Source organism: Brachyistius frenatus, unplaced genomic scaffold (genome assembly GCF_029030835.1).
Source record: "Brachyistius frenatus isolate BFR_SWC_R1_liver_20210118 unplaced genomic scaffold, ASM2903083v1 Contig_11, whole genome shotgun sequence".
NCBI classification, from domain to species: domain Eukaryota; kingdom Metazoa; phylum Chordata; class Actinopteri; family Embiotocidae; genus Brachyistius; species Brachyistius frenatus.
In genome coordinates this window covers 7,258,729-7,277,320 of record NW_027210610.1, presented here as the reverse complement: position 1 = coordinate 7,277,320, position 18,592 = coordinate 7,258,729, and the positions used below count along the sequence as shown (strand labels likewise).

General features: G+C 41.5%; 1 protein-coding gene across 2 annotated transcripts in view; it reads left to right on the top strand.

Annotated features, from left to right (window-relative positions):
- Positions 1–119: 119 nt before the first annotated feature.
- LOC138617132 (testican-2-like) overlaps positions 120–18,592 on the top strand; it is a 38,080-nt gene continuing 19,607 nt past the window's right edge. The window contains exons 1-2 of one of the 2 annotated variants that reach the window (XM_069691886.1): positions 120–487; positions 18,154–18,162. In XM_069691886.1, coding sequence (XP_069547987.1) covers positions 311–487; positions 18,154–18,162 — 186 coding nt within the window. In that variant the 5' untranslated portion in view covers positions 120–310. The remainder of the gene's footprint in view (positions 488–18,153; positions 18,163–18,592) is intronic. The other variant, XM_069691887.1, reaches the window with a different exon arrangement.

Here is an 18,592-nt window from a genome sequence, read left to right as displayed (position 1 = left end):
CTTAAAAACAGAAAAAGACACTGAAATAATGACTCCAAGTAAGCAGAAATAAATGATTAGTGCAGGATCTAATCTCTCCTTTACTCTCTTTCTCCCTCCCTCTGTCTCTGCTCTCCCTCTCCCCTCTCTCCTCTCTCTCTCTCTCTCTCTCTCTCTCTTTCTCTTTCTCTCTCTCTCTCTCATTTCCATTCGGTGTGTCGAGGCAGCAGCAGCAGCACCGGCAGTAGTCTTGCATGTGGATCACTGGCTAGAGGACAGCAGCAGCAACAGCAGGAGGAGGATACATCCCAGACCAAACTGCCTGAGCACCATGGTCGTTGTGAGAATCGTGGCTTGCCTGTGTCTGCTGGTGGGCGTCTCGCTCCAGGTGGACGTGAAAAGTGGGAAAGAGGCAGGAAAAGCCGGGAATTTCATGGAAGATGAGCAATGGCTGTCAACCATCTCCCAGTACAGCCGTAAGATCAAACACTGGAATCGCTTCAGAGACGTGAGTGGTGGAATCAGTGTATAATTACACGAGCGTGGTGTTGTCGTCTCTTATCTGTTCCGTGCTGGTGTTGTTTCAGATGCTCCTTGTCGGAGGAGACGCAGGTTGTTTCCGGAGGTGATTTTGCGCCCAGTTAACTGTCACCCTGAAGTGCACGTACGCGCAGTTTAATCAATTTGTGCGAAACAAAATACTTAAAAAAAAGATATTATAAAAGGGTATTACTTTTTTTTTTTTTTTTTTAAAGATGGTCCGAATAAATCAGCGCCCGAGTGTGCGTGTGCTCGTGCACCATGGCTCCATTGATGAATTCATATTTCTTTCTTTTTTTTTTTTTTACCAGGTGCCTTGTTTTCTTATTATATGTAATTTATTGATTACCCTTGGATTAGCTGTCACGTGGAACAGGTACTATTTTATGATTTTATTTTTTCTGTGAAAATTGACACTTATTTATGGATCTTATACGAAAGTATAGATATTGCAACTCAAAAGGAAATTTATGACATCAGTCAGAGTCTGAAAAGATATTTCAATGCTGCTTGAGGGTAACTGAAATACCAAACCGTGTCTGTGTTCATCAATACACCTTTAATCTGCCATCTGAACACAGTGGGGAGGCTTCCTGGGCTTTCAGACTGAACAGACATGCTAAAAATATAAAATATCAAGAACAAGCAGTTCTTACTCTCATACTGACTTATTGTCCAGACTGATCTCTAGGCTGTAGCTTCAATTATTGTCTTGAGATTAGCCATCATTCACTAGAGATGGACAATAAATCATCAAATTCATATGAATCTTCCACTGACCTTAATTTAGTTACATCGTTATTAGAGCTGAAACGATTCAATCAGTCTAGTGACAGAAATTAATTGGCAATTTTTTGAGCAAAAATGCCAAACATTTGCAAACTGCTGCCAAACAAACTTGCTCCTTTTCTTTGTCAAATAGGAAGTGAACTGAATCTAAAAATGCCACTTTGGGGTCGGATGAATTTTAAAGAGTCGTTTTTGATGTTTTGTAGATCCATTGATTAACCAGTTAAATGAGGAAATCATGAGCAGATTTATTGACAATGAAACATATCCTAAGTTTTGATAATTTGATAATTTAGAAATGCTAAAAACATCAAATACGTTTTCTGGAGTTCAACCGGCCTATAAATCCACAGTCCTTGTTACAGCTAGAGAAAAAAACGTACTCTCGTGCCACATCTTTATATCGAAACTCAAGGAATTGTATTACAAAGTCATATAAAGATAGAAGAGAAACTAAAATAGAAGGGCGTGCTCTAAATCATCCATCAAATCATGCACCTGATAAATCAAGGCTATTCATCACAGTCCTGCATATTCCTGTAAATCCAATTACAGCAAACAGTGGTGCCCATTTATATGCACCATTTCCTCCTATGACCTGATACAAACAGATATTACTGGAAAAGCTACCTCAGTGTAAATATAGCAAACAAGGATATGGACCATTCCAGCCCCTACAAGCTGAAAAATGATTTTGTCTCTCGTGCCGTTGAACATTTGAGAGTTCAGGATGAGTCAGTCTTCCGTGTAGGGATTGTTGTTGGGTAATGATGGAGATCTCGTTTTAACTGTGGAGGACTTGGTGGGATGATGATGGCTTGATCTCCACCAGGTTTTATGTTGTGCTGTCATCAAGTGGCAACCCACCGTGATGTCCGTCGGTGGTTGGTGGAGCTCGAAGTCACCATATTTGGTCGAGATGGGGAGGAGCGAGGGGTGGATCTGTCTGAGAACTGAGGACACTATGCCCCGCCCACCTATAACGGCATCCTGGCTGCACCCCCGGCATGTCAATCAAACCAGACACGTCCCCAAATGTACCTCTTGTTGAGGTCTAATATCTAAATAATTATGGATTTATTCTCAAAAAGACCCACCAGAACAGAGGAGGAAATTTAGAGTGAATGACACCATAGTGACTCGTGGAAAAAAATTGTTGACTTTGTATTTCATGAGAGAAGTTAATGCTTTTTCAATGAGAGTCTATTGGAGCCAGTCCCTAGTGGTGCTTAGTGGTACTGCACTTTAAGGCATTTCTGCATTGGCTTCACTTTTCAGACCCAGAGCCTACGTCCTTTTTTTATACACAGTCTATGACTGTCACTAATATATATTGTTTTATGTGAGCTTTGAGGTGTGCTTTATAAACTTTGGGGTTCTGTATTTCAATTGGCAACAAGACAAATGTCCCCTCTCGGACAATGAAGTTGTCAAGTGGAAAGTTGAGTTCTGTGCAACTTCATGCCATCCATTAACTCAGCTCAGGGTATCTGCCAATACTGAGAACCCATCTGACAATAGTTCTCTCTTCCCCACAATTTAAAACCTGCATCGCTCTCTCCTTGCAGCTTATTAGAATAACTTTTAGGCGAGGAAATTATCCTATGACCTACTCATTGAATTGAAACTGGTAATAAGTGGTCAATGCATAAATAATCAGGGCAAACATATCAAGCATTTGCGAGCCTACACAAGACAGGAAATACGTGCACTAACACGCAGTTGCCAGTTTGTCATAATGCAGTTAGATGTTACCTAACCTTAATTACGGTTGTAATGTTTACACTGTATTAATTGAACTCTTTGGTCATTTTGGAGGCTGCAGTTTATGGTGCTGTTGAAACTGCGTTGTGTTATTCTCAGAGATGTTTCTATTAATAAATCCGCTGTTGGAATGATAGATGTTAAAACATCAGCAACCAACAGAGGATATGTGGGCACTGGGGGGAACAGTTAGCTCGGTGCAGAAGGATATAATGTGTTACAGATGTGAAGGCTCCCTGCTACCAAAAAAAACCAGAACACATGGCATGAATCAGGAAGCTGGAGATCTGAGGAGGAGTTGGTTAGCAACGCTCAGATCCAAGCCTCTACCTTGACAACCGGACAGTTGTTTGATCTCACTGCTGAGAACGTCAGACAGATAGCCTTATCAGTGTCGGCCAGAACGAAGCTTCAGTGCCTTTGACCACTTTGGTGGCATTCAGAAATGTGTCTGACAGACATGAATCTCTGGGAGAATTTGTAACTGAGTTGCAAATGTGTGCTGTGATTGAGTATTTTCTTCGCTGGCGTTTGGAGGAGGTTTACCTGACCTGTCTGATTGGATCAGTGTTTGACTGACAGAGGGGTTGAATGGACTGATATGAGGTCTCTTTGTGGACCTTTTGCAGCATGCCCACCCAAAATATATTGAATTTATGTCAAGTTCTTCTCCTGTGAGAAGCGAGAACAAGAAAATGCTAAACCTTTATACTTAATAGTTGATTTACATGATTAATTGAAATTCTCAACTAATCCTTGTTGATATATTGTGCTGTATGGTACTTCAGTTAAAGAAAATTTAACTCCTTGATTTGATCGACTCAATCAATGAGTCAGCTAATCTTGATGAAGGTATTCAGCCCTCAGAGAGTTTTTGTTGTTTTACCCATTTACAACTTTTAAATCCAAATAGATTAATAATTTTTTTGTGCGACTGAAATCTGAGAAATTCTCCTAAATGTCAAAGTGAAAATAAATCTGTTGATCAGTTTCATTAAAGCTTAATTTATGTGCTACGATTCAAATTTTCAAAACCATAACAGCTGAACAAGTCACAGTTGTGGGGGTGGATAGTTTGTATAATCGCAGTGTGTGTGTGTGTTGTCATATGTATAAGATTTTCTCTTCCAGGTACATATTGGCATACATATGTGAGCGCAGTATTGATCTTGTCATGTAACTCCCGAAAAGAAAGAGAATTCACATTTTTCCAGAAATGTTGAACCTTCAGGATGGGAAATATGCTTTTGTTTTGTAGTTCTGGTCATTTTCTTTTTTAAACTACTTCATCACAGAATTTTGTTCTGCTTTGAAAGAGGTGACACAAGACATGATGGAGAGCTGTTAGATGTTAGTGTAGATTTGTTTCACCCTCAATCAGACTGCTTTGAGTGGGAGTATCCTAGCATAAGAAAGGTTTACGGCCGTGCTTATTCCTGCTCTCTGCATACGTACGAGTCTATAAAGGCTTCTCATAGCACGTGAGGGGATGTGATACTGTAAACAGACGAACTGGCGTGGTTCTGCTCAGACAGGACTTCTTCTCCGCTGTAATCGGCAGGGAGATACACCATCTGAAATGTTAAAGGGGTTGTATTTGTTTACTAGCTGCCTTGGCAAACAGGAGGTGTGAAAACAGCAAACGGGAATATTCATACTGCATGTGAATAATAATTTTTTTTAAAAAAAACACATTGGTGGTAGTTTGATTGATCTGACTTGTGTTTAAGTTGGATCAGTGTACATATGATCATCGGGATTGGAGACATAATAAGGAAAATGGTGAAAAGAGGAATAGTGAGACCAACAGCTGGAGAGGCAGGATGTGTCAGGATCCTCCACAGTGGGCCACAGGGTGTTATACAAGCTCCATTATGACAGACATCAATGTTGAAGCTGTAATCATGACACACTGCAAATGTCAAGCCATCCAATATCCCAACGAAAGATTCTCCTGCACTCACATTTGCACAGAATTCATCCACACAAAGCAGGACAACACGTTACAAATGTAGTCCACTGATTAAGGCTGGCTGTAATTAGCTGATTGCACCACTTAAAAAAAACAACAAATCTCTTTGACCACTTCATGTTTTTATTCATCTCAACACAAGATCCACTTTGCATTCTGCTGCATTGGGGTGAATATGCTCAGTGGGGGCTCAGGCCACCGCTCATGAGAACAATACTGTGCTGTTCATTCCCAGCCGGATTCTCCCATGTCTCTGAGCAGTGCAGAGAGGGACCTCATTAAGGAGCCTCTCAGCCTCTCAGCCAACCACGGAGCGCTGTTTAAGATTTGCACCTGCTCTAGAGCCAGCGAAGGTTTTAATGAGGGAAAATTGATACATCTTCCTCAGGTAAATGGCTCCTCGCTTCTTCTTGGCTGTTAAGATCTGCACGGTCAGGCAAAATACGAAGCGATCATTAGCGTTATTGGTGCCTATGAATTAATTTCATTTAGGACAGTGATATATGAAATAATTACATTGAGTGCTTCCTTAAATTTTACCCAAGCCTCTCAGCATGCTTAAATCTACACCCTTAATATTCATGAATATTCATGGCTGCAGGGAGGGAGCTCAAGAAAATGCTTTACACACACAAACACACTGCACATGCACAAGCTTCAGGTCTGCAGCAAATGATTATTTTCATGATGATTAATCGATGAAGTATTTGTAAAAAAGTGGTGATAGAATTTCCAAGCTAATGTCTTTAAATGTCGTTGTGATGGAGTTGTAACGGCTTTTCCTTTTGTTTCCCCCAGTTAAATTTTAGTCTAACATATTTATTTGATCGCTTATGACACATTACTAAATTGTATTGTCAAGTCGTTTACGATATTAAAAGTGGACATAATTTAATACTTTTAGAAGCACTCACTGCTACACAGTAGGTCAAAACTGAGGAACTGATCCCAAGCGATTTAACACTTAAAAAAAAAAAAACAATTTTCACTGTAACTCCTTTTATTGAAACACCCACAACAGTGACTCAAAAACATCAGAAGGTTTAAGACTTTAACATGTCCATGCTGCAAAATGTAGTAGATTTTAGTTTACTACTACTGAACGTTATACTTAGCTGTACATTTATTGCGATGCTAGGGAGCTACATTGTCACACAAGGTTTAGGCCAAAGAACGAAACTAAATTACCAAAAACTCTTTGCATTAAACAATACGTGGTTTCTCATTTCTCTCTGTTCACGGTTAAATATCTAGAGGATCTAAGTTTGCAGATTTATCCTTTTAGTTCCAGTGATGGGCTGCAACCAGGTGGAGCTGCCGAGCATTAGCCCACAAATGTCTCGTAAAACCCACTGAGTGATTGTTAGAGCTCAATTTGTAACTCAAATTGAGCTTTAATAATCAACCTTATGCTTCATCCACAGCTGGATCGCAGTCATTATTTCTCACACGCTGCTCTCATGGAGACGATGACAGTGGCCCGGTCACTGACCCTACATCACCGCAGCTCCTGAGTGAGGACCTTTTGATAAATGTAAGACCAGGGTTCACTGTTTTTCCTGCAGATGAACAGAAAACACGATGTTGTTGCATCCTGACACTGAGCTCCTTTACTCAGCTCAAAGACACATTGCCAGCTGTGAGTTTTTCTGCTCCTGTCGTCAACCTAGGCCATTTATTAGCCTCCCACAGGATTTATGCTCCAGCGCTAACAGACAGTGTAATTACGGATATGAAAAATAGAGTAAGAGAGTAAGATGACTGTATGCAATTGTCAAAAATATGATAATGAGGTCTATTTGTGGCTGGAAGTGAAAATTAAGACGGGAGAAAGCATAACAGTTAAATGAGCTAGTAGTTATCTGAATTTCCTCTGCTGGGAATCTGAAGATTGGGCATTCAAATCAACTATCTGTGGGATTTTTCTGGCTGCGCACTAATGAGATCAAAATGGCAGAAGTGGTGGAAAGAGATGCTTTCTTGTCCGCTTGTCATTACCGTGCATCTCTTTTCACTGGAGGTGAATGTCAGGGAGATTTGCTGCGAGTGTTTTGGGGCCGCTCAGATACGATTCACAGTGAGAGAAGAAAGGAGATCCTGTTGGCCTCTCAACACAAGCGTGGGTGACTCTTAATTGAGTGGAAAGAGTGCTTTGTGTTGTTTGTCCTGTGGAGAAGCTCCGCAAGAATGCAAAGGAATCACTGAGAAGATCAATAGATACTTTGAATAGCCTTTTTTTTTTTTTTTTTTTTTTTCATAGGCATGTTCCTCAGCCCACAGATTGTCCAAATACACAAGATCTATTCCCTTCTTCCATCATGGCTGACTACGAGGAAGCTACTCGTTATGATAGAACAGTTCATGTAGTTTAATGTGTTTCATAATGGAGCCTGTCTGCGCCTGCTACAGCGCGTTAACACACAGCAATGACGGCCTGAATTCCATCTTTTTTAGTTGTTAACTTGTGTGAGTCGCTGAAATGTCGGGCTGAATAATTAGCCGTTCCAAGGTTCTTCTTCTGGCTCTATTGTTCATGCATTATTTATAGTGGCATCTGCCTGAGACTCGTCTCTGTACCGGTGAAGCTCCTTGCTGCAGGCAGAGTGATAAATCCTGCCACTCTGCTTGTCTGTGTGTCTGTCTTCACTCAAAGCTGGCATGGTGGCACACCCAAGATTCAATCGATGATCTAGATTTTCAACAAACATACTGAACTCTATCATTGCTTTAGAGTCAATAATGGAAACCGATAGAACTCAGGATCCCTTTCAGTTAGTTCTTGCCTTGCAGTGTGTTTGTGAGGCTTCCTAGGGTCTATTAAATACATAAATGTAACATTAGAGAAGAAACTAAAAAAAAATTTGACATCATACTAACAATTAAAAGTGCAGCTCATCCTTAATGGTTGTACTAAATTACATGGCAATCTTTTAAATAATTGTTGAAACACCACACATTTCAACCTCATGATGTAGTGTGTAAGGTTTTGGGGATCATCAAGTTGTGAAGCGTTATCTTTAGAAATCCATAAATGTCCGTACAAAATTTTTCGCAGAAATGGTGGTTACGATACATATTGAAGCAACAAACATTGGTGTCATGAACCAGTTCCAGACAAAACAAAGGAAACACTCTTTTAATTCAATTAATATTTAACTATACACAAACAATGCGACCCTGACTGTAAGTCGGTATTCTCAGCGGCGTAGTGAGGGGATGCATTTGGACAAGCGCAGTGCAAACAAAGGACTGGCACGTAGAGCCCTCTTTTATAGCAATCAGGAGGATTTGATTCAGGTGCGGCTCATCATCCAGACACACCTGTCACTCTTGATGACCTCCTACACAGGAACTGGAAAACACACATCAGGAGCCACAAGAAGAGTGGAAGGGATTGTCAGACCCGGCTAAAATCAAATAGAAGGACATCAAATGCAGCATTAACAAAAGGAAGAATTACATTAAAGTAGAAAGCAGGCCTTAAAGGGCTCTGTAGAATTTCCGTCTTTTAAATATTAAAATTCACTTTATTTTCGGTTATGATTGGCTTGGGCGCTCGTAAATGTTAACATCATATTCTGTTTTTAGAAACCAGTACACCTATCCAAATTTCCGAATTATGTCACAGCAAGAATGTCCGAGTAACAATTTCAAAATTGACGGGTTGCGTTTGCGAACACTACATACGTCTCTGCGAGCAGCATGCAGTAATAAACATGTATGGATAACCAGATGTCTCTGTGTTGCAAGTAAATGTCATGCCTGGACTATGATCAAAACCAGGATTAGCCTCATAACCGGTAGTGAAAACACACTGTTCCCTCAGAAATGTACTTTACAGGTTTGTACAATAAATAATATATAATATATGGCATTGCAGACAGAAGGAAAATGATGACAAGAACGCAAAAGGTATTTATTGTCTGCTGGAAACTCATCTGTCACGCAGCTACCATGAGATCACTGTCTGTTTATCTGCAATGACCTTCACTGCTATCGTTTCCAGTATAACTTCATAGGATAAACGCTGTAAAAGATGCTCTACATCCTAAAAAAAAACAATGCTCTCCAGTAAAGATGTGGTTGTGGGACCTGTTATTTCCATTTCAAATTGATTTAACCTGTTGAAAAGCTTACAAACACAACTGTACATATATTACGCAGGTGGAAATATATTGAGGCTGCAGGCTGCCCTGACTATATTCAAGCCTGCCTCTGGTGCTTTTTGTTTGATAGATATGTGTTTGGGGCCGCCATTGTTAATATGAATCGTGTAGGACCGAGCTCCGCTAAACACATGGTCTGAGCAAACACAGCCGCCTCGCTTATTTTCAGTTACAATAGGTGTAATAATGCAAGGTGCACAGGTTCAACCTGGCATTGATAGATTCTTTGCTCCAGGCCACAAATCACTCACTGTTGAAACAGCAGGGCATGTACTGTACAATTAGGCCAGGCGGCTACAAAAACTTAGAGGACACGCTCTTGCCCGGGGAGAATCGGTCTCTTGTACCATCTTCTGTGCGTTTGAAATTCACGCCGGACAAGACGGGCTCCACTGTCCCAGGGCTACGTATGGGAGATCAGGGAGACACGAGGCTCCTCTCTGTATTAACTGTCAGAGCGAGAGCGAGGTGTCAAGGACATGCTTGGAAGGGACTGTGTTCCTGTCTATGTACAAGCTGTATTTAGTATGTGTGGCATGTGGTGGATATATTTGTGTGTGCGGTAGAGAGAAAGAGTCTGTTAATTTGTCGAGTTGGCAGGGTAATGGATACACACCACAAAGTCATATTGAAATGACCTTAATCAAGCAAATTGTATAGCAGGGATAGGACACTAAGCTAAAGCGTTAATAGCTTTTTTTTTTTTTTTTCTCAGTTGAAAGAACCCTAACAGAATCTCATTTAGGCGTGATGTAGTCCTTCCTAAAGCAATAACGTGACATCTCAATGTGCCTCCCTGTTTTACTGTAATATCCCGCTGCCACTGCTGGAGATTAGCATTATCAGCAGCCACAACAACCCAAATTGTTCTCATTGCCACGGCAGACGGGGGGAATTAACTGCAATCAGCCAGCGAGCATATTTAACTTAGCCACCCCTGTGAGCTGGCTCTTGCAGATCCCCGCGGCATTTGAACTGGGACGGTTATCATCATTATCTTCTCTTAACCATGCTGCTGCTTTCTGAACTCCTATCTGACAGTTGTGACAGAGATCTGTAGCTTCAGTGGATTCGCGATCGGAGCCTCATTAATTGAAACAACAGGCAAAGTTGTTAACAATTTGGAAAAGGCAAGTTAAATAATAATCACGGGCAAAGATAGATTATAGTAAAATGTTATTGTAATCGTAATTTTTTTTTGAGGTTTCGTTAACACACGTGACAAAGCACCACGGCCACTCAAACGATTGCGACTGCTCAGTGCAACAAGCAGTTTAAACAGGTTTTTGGTGTCAGATAAAAGAAAAGTCTGGTTGTAATTTTGTATTTTTTTTTAAATTGTCAACAACGATCTATTATTCTGTTTTTTTGTTGCTGCCTAAATTTTCCCTGACACATAAATCTTTTAAAACAAATCACAAATTTAGAGTTTCAATATTTAAAACTCTCAGTAATGTCCCAAAGCAGCTGGGCACTGTCGTTTAGAACAAACATGACGAGGAGTTAGTGGTGCATTTGTTGGGTGCTATTTTCAGCTGCATATTAATACACATTTACCAAGCTGGTGAGAATTTACAGCCGCAGGATGGCGCTTGTTGAACTGTTCCAGACCTCTGAATTAGCATCACTAGCTTGTTCAAATTCAATTCAACCAGAGCTTATAAGTGTGACGAATCAAGTGGATCTTCCAGCTGAGCAAGTTAGCCACCCAGTATGAAGGTATGTAGGTTTTTGTTGCAAATCATAAACTCGGGCAAAATTCTCAAGTCTGTGACCAAAACCACCCAAACTTTAAGGGACACCTGCACACTTCCATTGATAATATCCCTAAAATTTGATCAGAGACACAATAATTACTTTAACTAGGTAATGTGTGACGCATGTCGTACAGTTTCCACAGAATAAATGAGAAAAGATTTATTGAAAAAAAAAAAATCTGGTTTGAATCCAGCTCTGAAAAATGTCTGCATACTCCCTGAAGCATTTCAAATCAATGATAACTCTGTAATAATAAATTCATGGAGGTAGCTTGTATTTTAAGTAGTAAATCCGCAAGCCATGTTCTTTTTTCCCCCTTCCTTTTGTCTCTTAGCAAAAGTCAGTTTGTTAGAGTTTATTGGAGTGGAATTTATTTTCTTAGCCTCCCTCACATTTGATATTGATTTCAGCTCCCTAGGAGAGGTTAGTTTGGCAAACAAGATCTTAAGCTCATTCATCTATTTATGTATGCTGATAACTTTTTGTGTTTGCAAATCAATATTGACTAGTCCAGCGCTTCAAAGTGAAAATGGCACGCTGGCTTCAGATATTTTTTGTTTCTGTGGAGACACACGCTTCAACCGGTCTCATTGTGAGGTTTTCTGCTAATATTGTATGCAGAAGCAGCATAGCTCAGCACAGTAAAGACGGCACTGCATAAGCTGCCTGCAAGCTCCCTGGGGCATCTGTGTGGAGCTCAACCTGAAGGCTCGCCTCTTCTTTCTGCTTCTTTGTTTTGCAAATAGGGGGGAGAGGGAGGGAGCGTTAAGATGCTGCAGAGTCTCTGCCGTTACAGGGTTCTGCTTGGCTCAGCAGTTGGGTCCAACAGAATTCATTTTTCTGCATCTGCGCCGTCCTCCTCCTCTCCAATTACTGCATCTCTCGGAGCATGCAATGTCTTGATTCAAGCATGGAGTCTGCTGTGGGAAAGTGAGCCTGGCCGCTGTTTGATGTGTCACTTCATCAGTGGTTTGAGACCACAGCTAATGGGCTCCTGAGAAGAAAAGGTTTATTTCTGTGATGCAACCTCTTGAAATTTGGTCTTATTAGCCAATGGCTGCAGCTCCACAGAGAAAAAAAAAAAAAAAAAAATCATCCTTAATGTTTTCAGACTCTGGTTTCCAGTTGAAATAAGCCTCTTTTTATTTCAACTACACATAAAACCATTATGAGACATTGAAATTGTCATTGCCAGTTGGTTAAATTATCTGCATTTTGTCGACGACAGCTGATCTCCTCAGTCAACCCGCTTACTTTCTGCATTTCAGCACAGTGCAGAATGTTTCAGATGGATGCTCGCCTGGCAGTTGGCTACTTCGGGAAAAGAGACGTGCCCTTCAGTGTGCAGAGGTGGCTGCAGATTGTGCTCCATACTGCACTGCATTGCAGGCAGGCGTCTTACCTTGTGAAACAACATGCGTCCTTTGCCTGCAGGCCCCCGAGCACTCCGGCTCAGATGGTCAATTTGATCCAGCTTTCTGTTGCTGGCCTGCGACTTAATCCCATAATGCCCTGGTATTTCGTTGCGATTGAGACTCCCTCATTTTTCTCTGTGGAATTCTTATTTTGTCTTTGCAGCATGATGAAAAATCTCATGCTGCTTTCATGTACATGATGTGTAATCTCCATTTAAAGAGGCTGTAATACAACCGTAGATCATGTCGGCGGCTGAAACAGAGAATAGAAATCTGTCACGTTTCTGTTAAGAGTAAACTGTGGAATTGTTTTTTTTTATGCCAGGGTAGAAACCACACGAGTCGGTACGTGGGATCAGAGGAGATGTGGAAAAATAATCCTCAGCTGTTACTGTGTGATTTCTGTCTGATGTTGGAGTGAAAATGCAATCCTCTGCCAGTCTGAAGCGAAACGGGTTCAGGCCAGAAGACACACAGCGTCATTTTGGAACAATCTAATGCATTTCTAAGTGTTTCAATCTGTGGTGGGTCTGCGCCATTAGTGTCTCTAGTCGTTTTCAAAGACGACAGGGTACAAACAGAACGAGACGTTACCTCCACCACTTAGGCCCCAGCATGCTGAATCGAGGCGCCATAATGACACGGCGAAGGCAAGATGCACTCCCGCTGCTCCACGGTAACTACAGAGAGATGGAGAGTGGAATGTAGATTCACGACAGCCGCCGCCTGTGTGCCCTTTTTGCAGCAATTTAAAGTAGGCAGGGAGACGTGGCTAATTCAGCTACATTAATCAGCCCAGGCACATTACCGTGGAAACGATGGCTGGGGGAATGATGAGCTGACAATGTCCTGCCAGTCAGCTAGGCAGACACACCTCAGTGATCTGATAGGATGACACAGCACTGGCCCCTTAGTGGAGCAATCAGCTGAGGAAAGCCTCTCGTAGGTCTGCGTTCATTACAGACATGACCCAGATCACCAGTCCATCCATCAGCCGCTGTTTATCCAGTCACCGGCAGAGTAAATGACTTCATGGAGCTGGATAAATGACAACTGGAGGAAATTCAAAATGTCCAGATCATCATTTAACCTCTAACTCGTATCCCGCTGCTTAAGTGATGTCCTCGCTGCAAATATGATCTTTAGAATATCAACAGTGAATTTTGCGGAGGATGAAGCATGCAGTTAGTGCCCTGAAAGTGAGGAGTTTCTTAACTTAAATTCAGTGTGTGTATGAGCTAGAGTTTAGTTTTTAAAAGGCGGTACCAAGACTTGTTTACTATTGGGACTGCTTAGAAGATATGTTATATCATCTGGATACAAAATAAGCATCAAACACATCCTGTCTAAGAATATTGTGGCTTTGATCACTAGGTAATCAATATTTAAATTTAACGATGTTGCTGTAGTGCTCACTAAATTGCCATTACGTTTTGCAAGATCGCTTAATTTAGGTGAGCACACGTGTCTATAAAATCTGTTTGCAAGTGCGCACTTGTTTTTTTCAAAAAGGAGATAAAAGACTGGAAGACAGTTTTTTAAAACTCAGATACGAATACTTGATTTTTCAGTTGGCTCATCCAAATGTGTTTTTAAGGACTATAGCTGAAATCTGTAGAAAGTAGAAATTAATCTGGATGGATTAGTTTTGAGACTAAAGGAAAAGAAAGTTGCTCTTGCACCTTCGAATTTAAGAGATTCAACAAACAGATTTGTAGTAAATGGCAACACGGTGCAGAAAAACAAATCTGGATCCTCACTTCAAGCGTTGTCCGTCCAGATATCAGTAAAAACGGTCGATGCATTTTGAAAAGGAAAATGACGACATTTAGGGAGATTAACTGTCTTTGCCATTGACATTTTGTACTTCGGTTTTTGTACAAATTAAATAAATGAAATGTTTTAATTGATCAATTTAAGAGGAGAAGGGAGGTGGAATTTTCAAAGAGACTATTTAAAGGAATATTGCACCCTTTTGGGAAATTGATATATCCACTGTTTTTGCAATTAGACAAAATCAATACCACTCTCCTCTCTGTGCATTGAATATGACTGTAGTCATAGTAGCAGTGTGTGTGTGTGTGTGTGTGTGTGTGTGTATGTGTGCGAGCGCATGCGTGTGTGTGTGTGTGATGTCAAGATCAGGTTGGTGTGTCTCGTAGGAACCCAGACTTCACCGGCCATGTCACATTCCAGGGACAGATGAGCTGCGGTGACGGCTGCATGCACGTGATGGATCATTGCAGCAGGGCGAGGAGATGCAGATTCTCTCTGTGATATCTCTTTTACCCTGTGAGCGTTCCTCCGCCTAGCTGAAGGCGGGTTGTGCTCCGACATCTCTCAGAAACTGCAAGCTTCTCTTCGACGTGTCTGTTTTTGATCTTTTTCTGGAGATGGATACTCCCTTCATTTAATTTTTTTTTAAATTTTTTTTTTTTTTATGACTGCTCAGTTTGTATTTTGCGTTTAAGGAGGAGGCAGAGCGCCACCTGTGAATTGAACTCGACCTCTACCACCTCAGCAGTAGATAAACACATGTAAACATTACAGATGGCTCGAAACCTCTTTTTCAGATACCAATTACAAAACGCTGAGAATCTGCTACTACTGACGCCAATCCAGTCTGTTTTCTTTCTTCTCAAGCAGTAAACTATGAACTCCTCTTTGCTTGAGATAGACACCTAAAATCATGAAGAATGAATTTTAGGACACTTAAATCCCATAAGTGAAGACTCATAACATAAGTCAAATGACTCAGAACTTATTAGCTTTGAGTGCCTCTATCTGCAATGGAAAAAGGAATTTTCTGAGTTGTTAGGACAAAAATTTAAAGAAGAAATGTTGATCTGGCAAAGTGCAGCAAGGTTTTCTGACAATATTCTTCTAAATGTGGAAAGAGGTTTGTCTTCCATCAAAATGAGTCCTGTCATTTTGTCAGCCTGTTAGCTTTGCTTTTCTGTCATTTCACACCTTTGGATAATATTTGTTGTCCCTGCAAACCTTTTTTCTCAGAACTTGTTGCCTGCACCATTTTCATGATGGCCCTGCAATTTCAGTTTTCATCTTTCTGTGTTTTTTTAGGCTCTTTGGTTTTCCTCAAACAACAAAAATCTCCCTGCAGCAGATGTGTAGCACCCAGGTACCCCGCTTTTGGCGGTTATACTTATCCTTTGAGCTGCTGCTCCTTTTTTTTTTTTGGTGTTATATGAGTATGTACATGACATTTAGTGGCATATGGCCACAGCCAGTGTTAAGTTCCAGTACAGGAAGTAGTGTGTCCTTCCTGTGGAAGGCATGAAATACATTCGTGGAGTTAGGTTGGTGGATTGATATCTAATATGTCTAACTTTTACTCAGGAGACAAGAATTTATGACCTGATTAATGTTCACTTCTATATTTGCAATAACCAGTGTGTCAGTTGCCAAACCATGACCATGTAACAATGGTTTGTTGACCATTTAGCCACAATCTACCCCTAACTTTAGCCACGCTGTAGATGTCGTGCTAATGTTGTATGAGGCTCAGATTTGACAACATTTTCACTCTGCATAACTTCCGTTTTGCAGAAATGTCCTGACTACTTCTTCGACCCTTTGATGCCCCTGATGTTTGATTTTACTATTTGGAAAAAAACATGTTGGTATCCCTTCCAGTGTTTTCACTAGCGTCACACTACTGTAATGGAGCATTGCTGGTTACCGCTGATGATAAATATAAAGAGCATTCCTTGGTGAAGAAAGACATTCGGTTAATCGTTTAAGAGTCAAACATTGATCTTACCCCTGTGGTCCTCATTGTGGAGTTAAGGTTACCGTGGACATTTAGGTGTCAGTGCTCGTGACGTGCGTTGTGCATGTGTGATAAGGGTTGGAAGGGTTCCGGGTATTCGGTGGCATTGCGTCCCCGGCAGACGGGGCTCGGGTTAGGTGAGGTAGACGTTAACTCGGAAGAGCGCCGTCAGGCTTGTGGCCAAATGCTGTCAGCCTAATACGGGCGAGCAGTCCGGGAGGAGCAGTCGCAGCATCTGGATAGTCAAGCTCCATTAGCCTCCTGGCTCTGTTTTACACCGGCTGCATTACAGCCTTGTTGACAAATGGCAGAAGAGGTGGTGTGTGTGATACGAATCGCATAACTCAGGGGACCTCCACCATGAATACCATACCCCCTTGCTCCCCGATCTCCCCCCCCCCCGCCCCTCTTGTCTGGGCTCGCCGTGCACTGTAGCAGCAGCCTGGCTGGGATTCAGTGGGACAGCATTAGCTCTCAACCTTGGTGAAGGACTAAATGCAGCCTCAGCCTGGTGTCCTTGCTGTCACACTGCTGCTGGGAGAAGATAAGCACTCCAGCCTTTAGGACATGCTGTTGGACTCCCATCGGTCCTGGCAGCACTTTGTGCTGGGTAATTGCAGAAGGCCTGAAAATAATTAATTAAGTAATCGTTCCATCTGAAACACGTCATGTCATGCTCTGACAGTCTTTGATGACGAGGGCAGTGGTTTTGTGGTCTTTTATGATACTCCTTATCATTTCTTTCCCGCTAATGTTTGCAAAAGCAGATTCTCCGGCTGATTTCGCAGCGTAGCAATTATTTTTGCTGTCTTTCTGCTGCAGCGTTAACATGAAAGTTCAGCGATGCAGCTGTAACCTTATAAGATGCAGATCTGAAAAGAAGTAATTCTATATAGCAGTGGAGGAGTTTGCAGTTCACACGAAATGTTTAAAGTTTCATATGACGCCAGCTGATTTGAAGAACCTATAGTGATATTTTTGTTGGACATTTTCACCGAAAACATTTACCTGTCTGAAACAGTCTCTGAGGTGATATCTAAAGTCCTGCTGCGGGCTCGGTGATGAATTCTCACCTCAGTCTTCTAAAGCCTTTCACTGGCTTTTTGGCTTGTCCTTGTGAGGCTTGTAAATTGTCCATAGTGATATATTAAGAAGCTGTCACAGCACTGTTAAGTAGACAGGAATGGCAGTGTGCATGTGTGTGAGTGAAAGAATTAGGTATATTTACTGGGTTGAGTTGCTGAAATAAACCATGCAGTGCTATATTTCTCTCAAACACACCGGAGCATTGAATGATGAAACACACAGGGAGAGGCTGTGGTGGGTATTGATGTGTAATGCCCTTGGACCGAAGCCAAGACGGTGAAATGGAATGAAAGGAAAGCAGTCACTCCCCTGTTAACTCAAGGTTGTACTTTACAGAAGCTATATCTGTCTGTGTTGTCAATGCTACGTTTAGTAAATGTGCTCTGTGTGTGCCGCAGCTATAAAAAAATAAAAAAAAACATCTAAATCACATCTGCCTGTTGACTTTGAAGATTGCTAACAATTTGCCTGTATTTTTCCAGGGCTGAAGCGGTATGCCATGGTTTATCCACAACTTCTGAGCCGGCAGGGAGGCTGGCGTTTGGCACTCGCTTGTAAACACAGACAGAGAATGGGCCCTTTAGTGATCGGGACCCCTGCCAGCTCATAGAAGTGGCAGCTGATCATCCTCGGTTAATAGGCACTCATAATCCTCTGTGAATGTCTTATGTTGTCCCCCGAGAGGAGCGAGACTAAGTCATGTATTTGCAATCAGTGTGCATTAAGGGCTGACAGTTTAACTGCTGCCATAACTGTAATAAACCAACACACTCGTTGCATGCTGAATGGAAGCAAAATGAAAACTGTAAAGTGTGTTTTTTTGGGTTTTTGGTTTTATCTCTAACAATGGCTCTCTCTTTGTTTCTCCATCACGGCTGCTTGTCATTCCCACAGGAAGTCGAGGTTAGTGTCTCATTTGTAAATGTGTACAATGCACCGTCTGTCTTTTGCTCTGACACTTCTTTCAGGCTGCTGGTGTCACCTGCCTGATGAGTAAGAGCTCATTGTGGTTAAAGCACACACAAAAAAATACAACATAATACAACATCATTGTCTGCTGTAGTGGTAATTTATCTTTCACTCGAACCTCAGCAGTTTACGCCACTTTAACATGAAGACGATGAGGATGAAACACACTGACATACAAGTCAAGCTGCTGCTTCCAAGAAATAAATCCGAAGTATCACTATAAATAAAAGAATATGCAGTATAGTGTTTAAAGAGAAATGTGTTTCTTTTTCGGCTCACAACTATAAAGTTAATGTAGAAAAACAAATAGGAAGACAAAAACTATCCCCCTAACTCCTCAGCCTGCGCACAGTATTTAAGCTGC